Source organism: Microtus oregoni, unplaced genomic scaffold (genome assembly GCF_018167655.1).
Source record: "Microtus oregoni isolate MIOR12 unplaced genomic scaffold, Mior012 000018F_ref0000195, whole genome shotgun sequence".
NCBI classification, from domain to species: Eukaryota; Metazoa; Chordata; class Mammalia; order Rodentia; family Cricetidae; genus Microtus; species Microtus oregoni.
In genome coordinates, this window is record NW_024543077.1 from 14641304 (window position 1) to 14656257 (window position 14954).

The following is a 14954-nucleotide window of genomic DNA, read 5'->3' on the forward strand; positions in this document are numbered from 1 at the left end:
GGGGTCGTGACCTATTACAACAATGGAATACCGAAATTAACATTCCTGCTACTTCTAGAGCCTATATTTCTGAGAATAATATTAAAAGATATTACAAACGGAGAAAACAGGCCATTCGGGCTATTCAAGAACAAGCAATTGATGTCACTTCAGAGATACCAACAGCCTTGCCTCTAAAATGGTTGACTGAGAAACCAATATGGACAAAGCAATGGCCTTTAGCTGAGGAAAAGTTACAGGCTTTAGAACAGCTGGTACAAGAACAATTAGATGCTGGACATATAGAAGAATCTACCAGCCCTTGGAATTCTCCTGTGTTTGTGGTTAAGAAAAAATCAGGTAAATGGAGAATAGTGACAGATCTCAGGGCCATCAACAAGGTTATTCAACCTATGGGCCCTCTGCAATCTGGAATTCCTTTGCCCTCTTTATTACCAAAAGGATGGCCTCTCATAGTTATTGATTTAAAGGACTGTTTTTTCACTATACCTTTGCAAAAAGAAGATAGAGAAAAATTTGTCTTCACAGTGCCTACTTATAGCAATTCTTAACCTTCGAGGAGGTACCACTGGACCGTCCTCCCCCAGGGTATGTTAAATAGCCCCTCCCTGTGCCAATATTTTGTGAACCAACCATTGCAAATAATACGCAAGAAATTTCCCAAATCTATAGTATACCATTACATGGACGACATTTTGTTATCCCATTCAAACATGGATACCTTGAACAGACTGTTTGAAGAAATAAAGATACTTTTACCTAAATGGGGATTGCAAATTGCTCCTGAAAAGATTCAGAAGGGAGATTCTGTTAATTATTTAGGTTATAAAATAGGTTTGCAAAAAATTAAGACACAAAAAGCACAAATTAGGAGAGATCGCCTACGGACTCTTAATGACTTTCAAAGACTGTTAGGAGACATTTCCAGTCTATGACCAGCTATTGGAATAACACCTGATATAATAATTCATTTGAACAAAACCTTGGATGGTGATAAAGATTTAAACAGTCCCAGAGAATTAACAGCTGAAGCAGAAAAGGAACTGACAATGATTGAGGACAGGCACATGTGGACAGGGTGAATCCAGAGCTCGATTGTATTCTCATCATAATACAATCAAAAATTTCTCCTACAGGAATTTTAATGCAGAGAGATGATATTATTTTGGAATGGATCTTTTTACCACATAAACCAAGTAAGAAACTGAAAACTTACTTGGAAAAAGTCTCTGAGTTAATTATAAAAGGCAAGCTGAGACTTCGTCAACTAGCAGGCATAGACCCAGCAGAAATTATAGTGCCTTTCACTGCTGATGAACTAAAGAAATTATGGGAAGATAATGAACCATGGCAAAGAGCTTGTGCTAATTTTTTGGGAGACATTAATAACAACTATCCAAAAAGCAAGAGGCTTAACTTCATAAAGAGAACTTCTTGGATTCTTCCTCGAATCGTCCGTGATGCTCCAGTAACTGGAGCCCGTACATTCTATACTGATGCCAATAAATCAGGGAAGGTGGGTTACAAATCAGAAGACTTGGGTAAGGTGGAACAAAGTCCGTATAATTCTGTCCAGAAGGCGGAATTATATGCCATTCTTATGGTGCTAAGGGATTTTAAAGAACCTATTAATATAGTCACTGATTCACAATACGCAGAAAGAGTTATTTTACATATTGAAACTGCTGAATTTATACCTGATGATACAGAACTAACCTCATTGTTTCTCCAGGTTCAAGATTTGAACAGGAACAGGCTTTGCCCTATGTACATAACACACATCTGATCCCATACGGGTCTGCCAGGTCCTCTAGCACAAGGTAATGCAGAAATTGATCAATTATTGATTGGCAGTGTGCTATAAGCCTCTGAATTTCATAAAAAACATCATGTTAATAGCAAAGGTTTGAAGAAAGAATTTTCAATTACATGGCAACAAGCTAAGGAGATTGTAAAGAAATGCCCTACTTGCTCTTTCTATAACCAAACGCCACTGCCTGCAGGGGCTAATCCAAAGGGCACCCAAAAGAATGAAATCTGGCAGATGGATGTGTTCCACTTTGCAGAATTTGGCAAATTAAAATATGTTCATCACACCATTGACACTTATTCAGGCTTTCAGTGGGCAACTGTTTTAAGTTCAGAAAAAGCTGATTCAGTAATCACTCATTTATTAGAAAGTCATGGCTATCATGGGTATACCTACACAAATAAAGACGGATAATGGTCCTGCTTATGTCTCTAGGAAAATGAAACGGTTTTTTGATTATTACAATATCAAGCATGTTACAGGTATACCATACAATCCTACAGGTCAAGCAGTCATAGAAAGATCAAATCGAACTATAAAGGATATGTTGAACAAACAGAAAGGGGTGGAAAACACCCCCAGAAATAGGTTACATAATGCTTTGTTAACCTTGAATTTTCTCAACGCTAAAGAGAAGGGAACAACGGCTGCAGAAAGACATTGGATAATGGAAAAGTCTACTGAACTAAATCAACCAGTTTATTTCAAGGATGTGCTGACCTCACAATGGAAGCCAGGAGATGTGCTACGTTGGGGAAGGGGTTTTGCTCTTATCTCCACAGGTGAGGAAAAATTGTGAATACCGTCAAAATTAATAAAGATTCGGTTTGAAGAAGGGAAGCCACTTGGAAAAGATAAATAACAATTCTTTCATAAGGATGGCGAGCATACTGATGGTAAGAAATACAGATAGGTTGGAGGCAGGGTTCTTTTCTTATCTCCACAGGAAAATACTCATCTTCAAAGAAATTAAGGGACCCTGAATATTTAATTACTGATGGATGGACACATTTTATAAGTATTAATTTATATATATATATATATATATATATGTCTTATTAAACATTTCTTTATAAATATGTAGAGCTGGTTTTGAAGTTGGACTCTGGCTCAGTCCCTCTTCAATTCCAAGCCTGTTAGTAAGAGAAAAACCCAGAGTTTCTGGAGTTTCAGTCTCATGTCAAGAGCCATGATATGGGACAGAAAGAAATATGAGTTTAGAAAACATCTTTGCTTTTCTTCATATCTATCATACTTTTCATTGAATATATCTATCATGCCTTTCATTGAATATATATATATATATATGTATGACTAGATATGTCTATATGATTAATGTTTAAGTTTTTCACAATGAACAATGAGTTTTTCCTGAAGTGATATTTGAAGTTTCCAGGAAGATGGGGCCCCACAACAACAACTCTACCTGGTTGATATGACGTCATGATACTGATAGCGCTACTACAAGACCTGTTTTGGATACCAGCTGCACAAGACGATCCCAACTTGGTTAGCTGAAATGGTGCACATCTTGTACAACATTCTGGCCAGACCTCCACAAAATACTCAGAGACTATTTGCAATTTTAAAAGACATTGATCTTGAAATTTAACCATCATTTTACTTTCACAGGATCCCCCAGAAAGAATGTCGCCCCCATGACAGCTGGAAGTAATTCTAGAGGACGACGTCCCCTCTCCCAGTAAAGTTTACCCCTGGGTTTAGGGACATCATTTAGGGGTTGGGAGGTTGGGGGAGGAATTTTATAAGCTCAGGGATCATTTTGAAAAAAAAAAGAGGGAATGATGGGATAATAGATTTATAATTGTGAGTAACTGCTTTTAGACAAATATATTGGTATCCACTCTTGTATATTGATACAAAGTTAAATTATATTGACTATTGTATGCATGCATGTTTCTATCTCTGTTTAAAACATTTTTATGTATTGACATATATTGTATTGATAAATATATATTGTATATATTTACCATATTGCAGTATACATTTCTATCTTTGATTAAGATACTTATATAATGTTTGTGTATTGATATATATTTACCATATTGCAATGTATATTTGTACAGTGTTTATATTTGGAGGTCATTATCCTCATTTGTTACACAGTTGTTTATTGTCTTAGTCTTTAAGTTAGATAGATATTGAGAATTATATAGATAAATAGTCATCTAAGTTTGTCATTTATAATTAGACCAATCAGGTTCTCTAGATATATAGAGATTATAATCAGTATAGATAGATAATCTTCGACCACTTCAAAGAGCTGTAGAAAATGGCCTTTAATCTAACTCAGAGTTTCGTGATAGTGAGACACAATTGCTCCTGGCAACACTACTCTATTCCTGAGAGAATGTTGAGCACCAAAGGCACTCCACCTGGAGCCTTTCTATTTGGCAGAACTGGCCTTTGGGCAAAGAAATGCCCATTCCTCAACCACTGACAGAGATACAGAGCGTGCATCAATGGATAAAACAGGACTGTCATATCCTGCCAAGACAGGGTAAGATAGTTTTGAAAAGTTCCTTGCCTTTAATAATGGTATGTCAGTTATGTTAGGCCTTAGCCAAAATTGGTTGACTCAACATTGCAAACGAGACTTTGGGTGATTGCCCAGGTAGTCAGTTGTCTCTGTCAATTGTTGCACATTTTGGATATATCTCGTTTGTTGAGTAGTGTTTATTCCCTTCTCAGATCTTTGACGGAGTTGAAGATTATATAATTGTAGTTACTCTCTACATTATTTGGACTCCTTGAGATAGAATGTTTAGCAAAGCTTTTGTTCTCAATATTGTTTGTTATATTTATTATTTGTTGTTATTGTATATAGTTGTATTTGGTTTGGTTCTGTCTTATTTAGACAAAAAGGGGAGATGTAGGGATAAGTCCCGCCCCTTGGGGGGCGTGTTCACCTCGGGCTAATGTTTGCCTATAAATTTGGCAAGCTTGCTCCCAGCCGTCCCTTCTGCTTTCCTGGTCTCCGCGGGAATGGTGGTTCTGTAAGTCTATTTCACCATTAAAGCTGTATATATATATATATTTTTACAATCTGTCTGCATTTGTTTACGCCATTACAACTAAATAACAAGGTTGCATGAGCTCCAAAATAAATTTTGGTTAGGGCGTGGCTTGGATCTCTTGTGCCCTGAACAATGCTCAGAAATAGTATTTTGTTAGAGAATACCATCTTCACCTTCACCTGGTGGGAGCTCCATTCTCAAGCAAAGGGCTTGAGAGATGACATGGTTAAGAGAACTTCCTACCCTTCCAGAGAACCAGACTCCCAGCACCCACACCAGGTAGCTCTTAATTGCCTATAACTCCAGCTACAGGGAGGCCAGTGCCCTCTTCTGACCTTGCAGAACACTGTATATATAATAAAGAAATCTTGAAAGAAAATGAATTTTACAAACTATCAAACCACTAATCTAATGTGTTGTTTGTTTACTAATTAGATTCATCGTGCCATTAAAGAAAGCACACCTTGTGGAGAAGAGACAGAAGATGGAATTAAACATAATAAGGTACCATATATTACTATAAACAATATATAAAGAGGATGCTTTTATATTCTTCATGAAAAGGTGTTCTTTTATAGAACTTGTCTTTTGCTTTCTAGGAAATTTCTGAGGTTGATTTTTTTTAAACCAGATTTAATCCATTAATTTTTCCTGTGTAAAATCCCTCATGTGGTGGCCACAGCTAGAGCCTTTGTCCTCTGAGCAGAGATACTGTTGCAAGTTTTCACAGATGGTCAATGAATTCCCGGTAAGGAGACGTGGTGAAAATAGTCTTTTTCTGGAGGTTAGGGGTCAGTTAACTATAGGTCATGGACATGGCCTCAAAGGTGGCCTTGGCAAGGTTGCCCAAATTCTTACTACATATTCCTGACTGTCCTAGAACTTTCTATCCAGACCAGGCTGCTCCTAACTCAAAGAGATGTCCCTGCTTGGCTTCCAAATGCTGGGACTGACAACATTGAAAGCCATTCCAAAGCAAAATGCATATAAAATAGATTAATCTAAAGGAAAATATTTTTAGTAAAATAAGATTGTTCTGGGGCTGGAGAGATGGCTCAGAGGTCAAGAGCATTGATTACTCTTCCAAAGTTCCTGAGTTCAATTCCCAGCAACTACATGGTGGCTCACAACCTTGTGTAATGAGATCTGGTGTGCTCTTCTGGCATGGAGGTGCACAGGCAGAAAGAACATTGTATTCCTAATAAGTAAATAAATCTTTTTAAAAATTGATCTTTAAAAATTACTTAGTGTGCCTACTATTGAAATGACATTATAACTTCCTAAAATTACTAAGCACAAAACTTAAAAATGTTAACTGAAAAATGCAAATTTAACCATGTTCACCCCTTTAATCCCAGCACTCAGGAGGCAGAAGCAGACAGACCTCTGTGAGTTCATGGCCAGCCTGGTCTCTATAGTAAATCCCAGACTAGCCAGGGCTACATATTGAGACCTGTCTCAAAAAGAACTGAAAGGAAGAGAGAAAGATAGAAAGAAAGATAGATAGGTAGAAAGAAAGAAAGAAAGAAAGAAAGGAAAAAAAGTATTGGAACTAATATATGTGTTATAGATAAGTTTCCTTTTCCTCCTGTTTCTTACTTTAATGTAATTATTTATCAATACAAAACATAACTATGTGGTGAGGGGAGGGGTTAGGGAATTGCTGGGGCTTGAATCCAAGGCATTTTGCATGCCAAAAAGTCCTCTTAAATTATTCAGACTGGCCTTAAACTACTCTGTACTCAAAGAAAGCCTTGAACTCACAAACCTTCCGCTTTGGCTTCACAAGTAGCTGACCCTTAAAAATACTGCATGTAGGTTGTTCTGGTTTATTTTGTTTGGGCTGCTGTAGTTAGGCATATTGTTACTTAGCTCAGTTACCACTTCCAAAATTAGTTGTGCTAAATGTAATAAACAGTTGGGTATGGTGGTATACTCCCATAACCTCAGCACTCAGAAGGCTAAAAAATGGGAGGTCATAAATGCCAAAGAGAAAAGTAATTATTTGTTGAAGAGATTTCTGTCTTGCCCGGTTCCTGCAAACATTAAGTTCCAAAGAAATCACACAGAGGTCTACATTAGTTATAAACTGATTGGCCCATTAGCTCAGGCTTCTTGTTAACTCCTATATTAGTCCATTCTTATCTGTGTTAGCCACGTGGTTCAGTACCTTTTTCAGCAGCATAGTCACATCTTGCTTCTGTGTCTGGACAGGAGTGCAGAGGGAGCTTCCCTCTTCTCAGAATTCTCCTTTTCTCATTGACCACCTCTACTTCCTGTCTGGTTGTCCTGCCTATACTTCCTGCCTGGCTACTGACTAATCAGTGTTATTTAAAACATAATTGACAGAATATAGACAATTGTCCCACACCAATTATTTTTAAGAAAATAAGTATATGGTTCCATATGCTTTATTAGAACATAAAATGCACAGCAAACCCCACTTTATTCTAAAATACAAACATTAGCTCGAGAATGAACTTGACATTATTCATATTGCCAGATATATATTAAGGACCATAGGCATCTCAGAATAAAAAATGGTTTGTGCACTAGTTTTAACTGTGTCTTGTTAAAGCCTGTCTCAAAAAACAAAAGTGGTAATCATTCTAGTCTTATTTTTTATCAATGCCTGAGAAATAGTTTAAAGTTACATTAACTGACTAGCGTAGCATCAATGACATGTTTTGCTCAGAGTGTATATGTGTACATTCATGTGTGTCACATGCGCATGTGAGGTCAGGGGTTGACTAAGGAGTCAACTAAGGTCCCACTATAGACCCTGAATCTCAAACTCAGCTTTCAGGGGTTGACTCCTTCTCCCACTATAGACCCTGAATCTCAAACTCAGCTTTCAGGGGTTGACTCCTTCTCCCACTATAGACCCTGAATCTCAAACTCAACTTTCAGGGGTTGACTCCTTCTCCCACTATAGACCCTGAATCTCAAACTCAACTTTCAGAGGTTGACTCCTTCTCCCACTATAGACCCTGAGTTTCAAACTCAACTTTCAGAGGTTGACTCCTTCTCCCACTATAGACCCTGAATCTCAAACTCAACTTTCAGGGGTTGACTCCTTCTCCCACTATAGACCCTGAATCTCAAACTCAACTTTCAGAGGTTGACTCCTTCTCCCACTATAGACCCCGAGTCTCAAGCTCAAGTGGGCAGACTTGCAGAGGAAGTACTTTCACCCACTCAGCTGTCCAACCAACCCACCCCTTTGTTTTAAACAAGAATGAACCTGCCATATTAAGCAGTGATCCAAGCTGCAGAGGCTGCTGGAGAACCTTTTACCCTTTCCTCTTGAGAATCCTCAGGCTGGAGACAGAGCTCTTTCAGAGGGCTTGCCTGAAGCATCCAGAGCCCTGGGCTCTGTCAGCCCCTCAGCAGTAACAGCAAAGCTCCTAGGGAAGAGCCCACCATGGCAGGACATGTACAGCGGATTACACTTCTAGCACAGTTTATCACAGGATAACTCAGCTTCTGGCCGTCAGCTCTGTGGGACTACAAACTACTTAAGATTCAAACTTACCCCACCTAAGGAAAGTGATTACAAGAGAGCAGACTGAAGTGGCATGAAGGTATAGTCATTTGCCACCAGTGGGCTCCCTTTCTGGTTACAGGAATGTTTACTGCCTATCAGGCTATCTCTTCCATATCAACAGGGTAACGAGAGGGTTTGTTAGTAAGCACAGTATTGGTGAAAAGGCACGCGTTTGTCTTGGGAAATATGTACTTTATCTAGGCTGTGGAACACTCTGATTAGCTGTTCTCAGAGTCATGTGTTGTGAGACAATATGATTCCAACATTCAGGGAGGTTGAGGAAGGAGAATCACCAGTCAGAGGCCACACTGGGCTACATAGTGAGTTCCATGGCAGGCTGAACTACACTGGTCAAAATGCTTCATGTTTGAAAACAGAACTTTCTCTTGGGTGACAGCTCTAATAGTCTCCTCTTAGAGCTCCACCTTCCATAGTATTATTCACCTGAAGTTTCTGACTTTCATAATTAGTCCCTGTCTGTCTAATTGGAATTAGACAATCATAATATATTTCAATTTTTCATAAGGTGCAAACTCTTCTTTTTTTCTTCCAGTCTTATACATGCATAGTAGTGACTCAGAGCTTTTGTTTTGGCTTGTTTGTTTGAGTCTTTGTTTAAAAATATACTATTATTTTATGTGTGTGGATGATTTGCCTGCGTGTAAGTCTGTGTACCATATGTGTGCAGTGCCCATGGAGGCCAAAAGAGAGTGTCAGATCCTCTGGACTAGAATTACAAAGAGTTGTGAGCCACCATGTGGGTGCAGAGAACCAAAACCAGCTCCTCTACATTAGCAGCAGTTACTCTCAATCACTGAGCTATCTCTGTAGCCTCCGCTTTGTCATCATCATCAACATCATCATTATTATTGTTAGGTTTGTTTGCTTTTTTATGTTTGGACATATTTTGCCTGCATATATGTGTGAACCACATATTGCCTATTGTCCCAGGAAGTCAGAGAGGGCAACAGCTCCTCAGGGACTGGTGCTGTGAATAGTTGTGTGGCGCCATGTTGGTGATGAGAACAAACCAGGTCCTGTACAGGAGGACCACTGAGCATCGCCAGTCCCAGCATTCTCCTTAAAGAAGACTAAGTTTGTGCATTTTATGTCAAATTATACTTTTTAGTAAGCTTCCTGGGTTGACTTCAAAATATCTACCCAAATTGTGTATTTTCATCCATATTCATGATGAATATATATATATATATATATATATATATATATATATATATATATATATATAGATTGTGTACATCTTTATAGCACAGTTAATGGCAGGTTTTCAATCTCTTATTCTAAGGAACTTATATAACTGCCTACTCCATTTTTATTCAAATTTAAATTTCCAATTTGAAAAAAGTGAAACAAACTAAATACCAAATCATGTCTTTGTTTTAAAAATCTACTCATCACAATCAGTTGTTTCTGGACTACACCATCAAATGCTATGAGAAGTTCATGAGTGGTGCTGACACCTTTGAAGAGGAGAATGCAGAGCTGCAGTCGAAGCTGAGTAAGTGCCCTCCCTGCTGTGCTGCCACTTAACTCTGGGTGCTTGTTTGTTTTGTCATGCCTGTTTTTTTCTTTCATTAGCTACTTTATGAGGTGGGTACCTATGAATTGTTCTTTGATCATTCTTTAATGGGGACAAGTAATAGTTAAGCAAAAAATAGTCAGCCCTGAGTCATACCCCTTTCTGGCTATGTGAATTCAAGACATGTTTGACCTCTTTGAAACTTAATGAACTAGAAAGCAATGGAATAAAATACCAGATGAATCAGGCGATGGTGGTACACTCCTTTAATCCCAGCACTTGGGAGGCAGAGTTTGAGGCCAGCCTGGTCTACAAAGTAAGTTCCAGGAGAGTCAAGGCTTCACAGAGAAACCCTGTTTCAGGAAGAGAGAGAGAGAGAGAGAGAGAGAGAGAGAGAGAGAGAGAGAGAGAGAGAGAGAGAGAGAGATTGGTTGATTGATTAAAGGAAGTTAACAAGCCATTATATTTCCATATAAATTATTTTTCCCTCAATGTTATGTAGTGATGGGGGAATATCACTTTGACATCTACGGCACAAAAGGTCAGAGGGGAAAACCAACATTCCTCAGGATGCACTAGGGATGTAAGAGCAGAGGACAGGCCAGCTGTTGTAACTATCCTCCCTCTGTCCAGGGAGCAGATAGACATAAAAATGTCAAGTGTAGCAGGTGGAAAGGTAGAGACTTGAGATCCCTAGAGCTTGTCAGCCAGCCAAACTGACCAAACCAGGGAGAGATCTTATCTAGGACATTAGATGAAAACAGCCGAGTAAGGCTCACAATGTAACCTTGATTCTGTATGCACACATGCATACTCATAACCACATAAACATGCATAACTCACACAAGGGAAAATTCATTGTGATCTAATATGGAAAACATTTGGTGATGTTTCTATATTCAATTAAACATATAAATTAATCTACTCAAATATATTTTTACATACCTACTGTGTGCCAGGCACCAAAAATGCAGTAATGAAGAACAGATTATCTTGACTTTATTCTCTTAGAAAGTAATGATAATTAAATGGGGAACCCTTAGGCAAATAACAACAGGTGCTATGAAAGAAAGCTTAAGCAGGTTGAGGGCCATAGGCTATTCCATGGAGTAAAAATAGACTTGCTATTTTAGAAGGTAGTATCTGTTGCATTGGGGGAAGGGAGGGAATAAGGTACTGAAAACATGAAGGATGCTGTAGGTTGATTCTGATGAAGTGTTTGGGCTTTTTTCCAGAGGATTTATATAAGGTAGATGCATCCAAGCTGAAGTCATTAGCAGCAGAAAACAGAGCACTCAATGAGCAGATTGCAAGATTGGAGGAAGAAAGAGAAAAAGAACCGGTTAGTAACCGTGTTTTTGAACTCACTTGACAACTCTTTAGACTGTTGAGCCTGTTTGAGAAGACCCTCTTATGGAAGGTGTTTTTAAATGGGTTAACAAATAAGCTTCTTAAAGGTAGGATGGTACAGACTTTCAGTGGAGCCGTGGGTGGTATCTGCGGTGCTTCCCTTGTGGTCTATTAGTCCTGGACTAATGGTGCTCAGAATGTGATGAAAGACTCCTGCCTGTTTACATAAGGCCCAAACCACCCTTTGGACAGGGTCCCTGGGGTATTCACTTGCAAGGAGCATTGTTCTCAAGAGGCCCTGAGTTTATGTAGTGAAAACACAGTGGTATACTGTATACTTATAGAGTATACTGTAACATGCATTTTTTTTATAAAAGCAAGATGATAATGTGGCTGTTTATTTGAATATGTAAGGGTATTTTGCCTATATGCATATCTGTGTACCACATGCTCACAGTGCCTGTGGAGAACAGAAGAAGGTCAAATCTGAACTCAAGATACAGAGAGTTGTTAAATTGAATCTAGGTCCAATGAAAGCAGGCAGCGCTCGTAACCCTGAGCCAGCTCTCCAACCCTGATAGCAGAATCTTTATCTTGGTTTTATTAGTGGAACATCTAGATTGTTCTGAAAAGTAATCAGATATTAAGTATTTGTGTTTCTACATTATTCTTGGTTTTTCCCTATCCGAAACTGAAGTCTTTCATTAAATTATAACATTACAGTAATACCAAAATTCTTTTTTTTTAGTTCTTTTTACTTCTTCTAAGATAAGTGTAAATAATATTTCTTTCTTTAAAATACAGAATGCTTTTTGGTAAAAAAAAAAAATAACTAATTTAATATGTTTTTTTCTTCAAGAATTGTCTAGAATCTTTGAAAAAATTGAAAGCGTCCTTGCAAACAGATGTGGAAAAGTATAAAGCATACCTGAGCAGTTTGGAGTCACATTCGTCCATCCTAGATGAGAAACTGAGTGGCCTGGATGAAGAAATTAGTAGACTAGGTAAGCAGAGCTAAGGGATCATTTAGATTGGCCTATGGCCCTGTGAACGGCTATGTGATCTTTTCCTTCTGATAACTTCCTGTAGTAGTTATCAAGTTTTCAGTATTGGTTCTTTCAACCAGGCATAGTAGCGCACACCTTTAATCCTAGCGCGTGGGAAGCAGAGGAAGGCGGATCTCTGTGAGTTTGAAGCCAGCCAGCCTGGTCTACAAAGTGAGTTCCAGGACAGCCAGAGTGGTATCGTGAGACGCTGTCTCAAAAAAACCAAGATAATAATTGTTGTCTGAGCCGGGCGGTGGTGGTGCACGCCTTTAATCCCAGCACTCGGGAGGCAGAGGCAGGCGGATCTCTGTGAGTTCGAGGCCAGCCTGGTCTACAAGAGCTAGTTCCAGGACAGGAACCAAAAGCTACGGAGAAACCCTGTCTCGAAAAATCAAAAAAAAAAAAATTGTTGTCTGGGTTTTCATCCTGCCTAGTTTCTGTCTTCCCACCAGGTCCCACAGCCATTTATCCCCAAAGAAATCACACAGAGGTCTATAGTAATGACAAACTGATTGGCCCATTAGCTCAGAAGTCTTATTAACTCTTATAACTTATATTAACCCATTATTCTTATCTATGTTGGCCACATGGCTCGGTTCAGCGGAGCAGTCACATCTTCCTTCTTCTGTGGTTGGGACAGGACTGGGGAGGAATAAATTCTTCTGTTCTCCTTTACCCACCTCTCCTTCCTGCCTGGCTACTGGCCAATCAGCATTTACTTAAAACATAATTGACAGAATATAGACAATTGTCCTGCAACAAATAATAATTATTTTTTCTCTCATAGTTCCAAATGTAATCTAAGAGCCAATGAATATGGGCTTGCCAAAAGACTCAGGAGGAATCTGTTCTTCCAGCTTCTATGGCTGAAAGCATACCTGGGCTTATGTCCACATCACTCTAATCTCTACCTCCATCTTCTTACTGTCTTTTCTCTGTATCCTCTTTTTTCTTCCTTTTTTTAAGACTATATTTGTATCCCATGCTGGTTTTGAATTGAAGATCCTCTGGCCCCAGCCTCCAGGGGCCCATAATAATACATAGCCCAAGCTCACCTGAAACTCAAAATATTGCCTCCAAAAATTAGAATTATAAATTGCCACCACACCCTTCTCCCTTCTGTCCTCTCTCTGTCTTTTCTTTTTTTCTTTTTGATTTGCTGGTTTGGTTTTTTTTCTTCAGAGATAGGGTTTCCCTGTGTTGTCCTGGCTGTCCTGGAACTCTCTTTGTAGACCAGGATGGCGTTGAACTCACAGAGATCTGCCTCCAGAGTGCTGGGAATAAAGGTGTGTGCCATCACTGCCCAGATCTATTTTTTTTAAGTTTTAATGTATATGTTAAGTTTATGTGTACCACCTGTATACCTGATACCCTCAAGTCAGAAGAGGGTGTCAGATCTGCCGGAACTGAAGTCACAGATGGTTGTAAGCTACCCATGTAGGCCCTGAGAACCAAATCTGGGCCCTCTGGAAGAGCACTGAGTACTTCAACTGCTGAGCATCTCTCTGGTCCTTATGTCTTCATCTTCCTATCTACATGGACTCCATTTGCCTCTACCTTACAGTGATACCTATGGTGATATTTAAGGCACACCTACATAATCCAGGGTTCTCTCATGTCAGCATTCCCAATCACTTGTATGAAGACCATTTTCCAGATAAGGTGATATTTACATGTTCGAAAGATGTGTAGCCCTTCCCAGCCCACTGTAACTTCCAGTGTTCTCAGTACATAGCTTTTTTGGTTTTGAACAGTCCTACTGAGCAAACCCAGTTGGCCTACACTCTTGACCGTCCACTTACCTCAGCTTTTCAAGTACTAGGATTATAGGTGTGTACTGCTGTTCCTGTCTGGCTTAAGCACAAGGCTTTTTGAAGCCAACAGACAACCTATTCTAAGAACAGAAGTCCTCGAATATGAACCTGTATGTGTTTTTAATATAATAATACATTATATATAAATTTATAGCTATATATTATATATATATATACTATAAACTATAATTTTATATATTTATGGTACATTCTAATATATTCTATATAAATATATTGTTTTACATTATAAACCATATCCCTTTTACATTTTTATTTAGTATGTGTATGTTATATGTGTGAGGACATGCCACAGGACACATGTGGACGTAAAAGGACAACTCTTGCAGTCCATTCTCTCCTTGCAGCTTTACATAGTCTGGGTATCAATCTCAGTTTGGCAGGCCATAACCAGCAAGACTCTTGATCTCTGCCTCCTTCGGCTGCCTGTAACTGTCGTATCCTCTGTCAGTGCCATGTGAGCAAGTCCGCAGCTGAAACGGGTTAAAAACAAAGTGGAAACCTGCACGTGCCCCATCCTCTACACACAACAGCACAGCAAAGGATGCTCCTGAGTGTCCTGCATCTTCCTAACATTGGATTCAGGAGCACATGCCAACTGTAGTTAAGCTTTGGAAAATACTATGACACATAGTACTTGCTAACTTCTGTGACGCCAGAAACAGCAGAAGTTGACTGAAGTCACAGAGCCATTAAGCTACAGTTTGAAAATAAGTATAAGGAAAGCTGCAGTTTTCCTAGAATTCAGCAATTTCTTCCTTCAGGATTTCCCAATTTATGTCTATCATATGTAG

At 38.9% G+C, this 14954-nt stretch overlaps 1 protein-coding gene across 1 annotated transcript in view; it reads left to right on the top strand.

Annotated features, from left to right (window-relative positions):
- The window catches only part of LOC121458658 (kinetochore protein NDC80 homolog), a 48373-nt gene that overhangs the window by 11916 nt on the left and 21503 nt on the right, over positions 1–14954 (top strand). Inside the window, 4 exon segments of the mRNA XM_041667955.1 lie at positions 5284–5352; positions 9818–9911; positions 11168–11274; positions 12142–12286. Coding sequence (XP_041523889.1) covers positions 5284–5352; positions 9818–9911; positions 11168–11274; positions 12142–12286 — 415 coding nt within the window.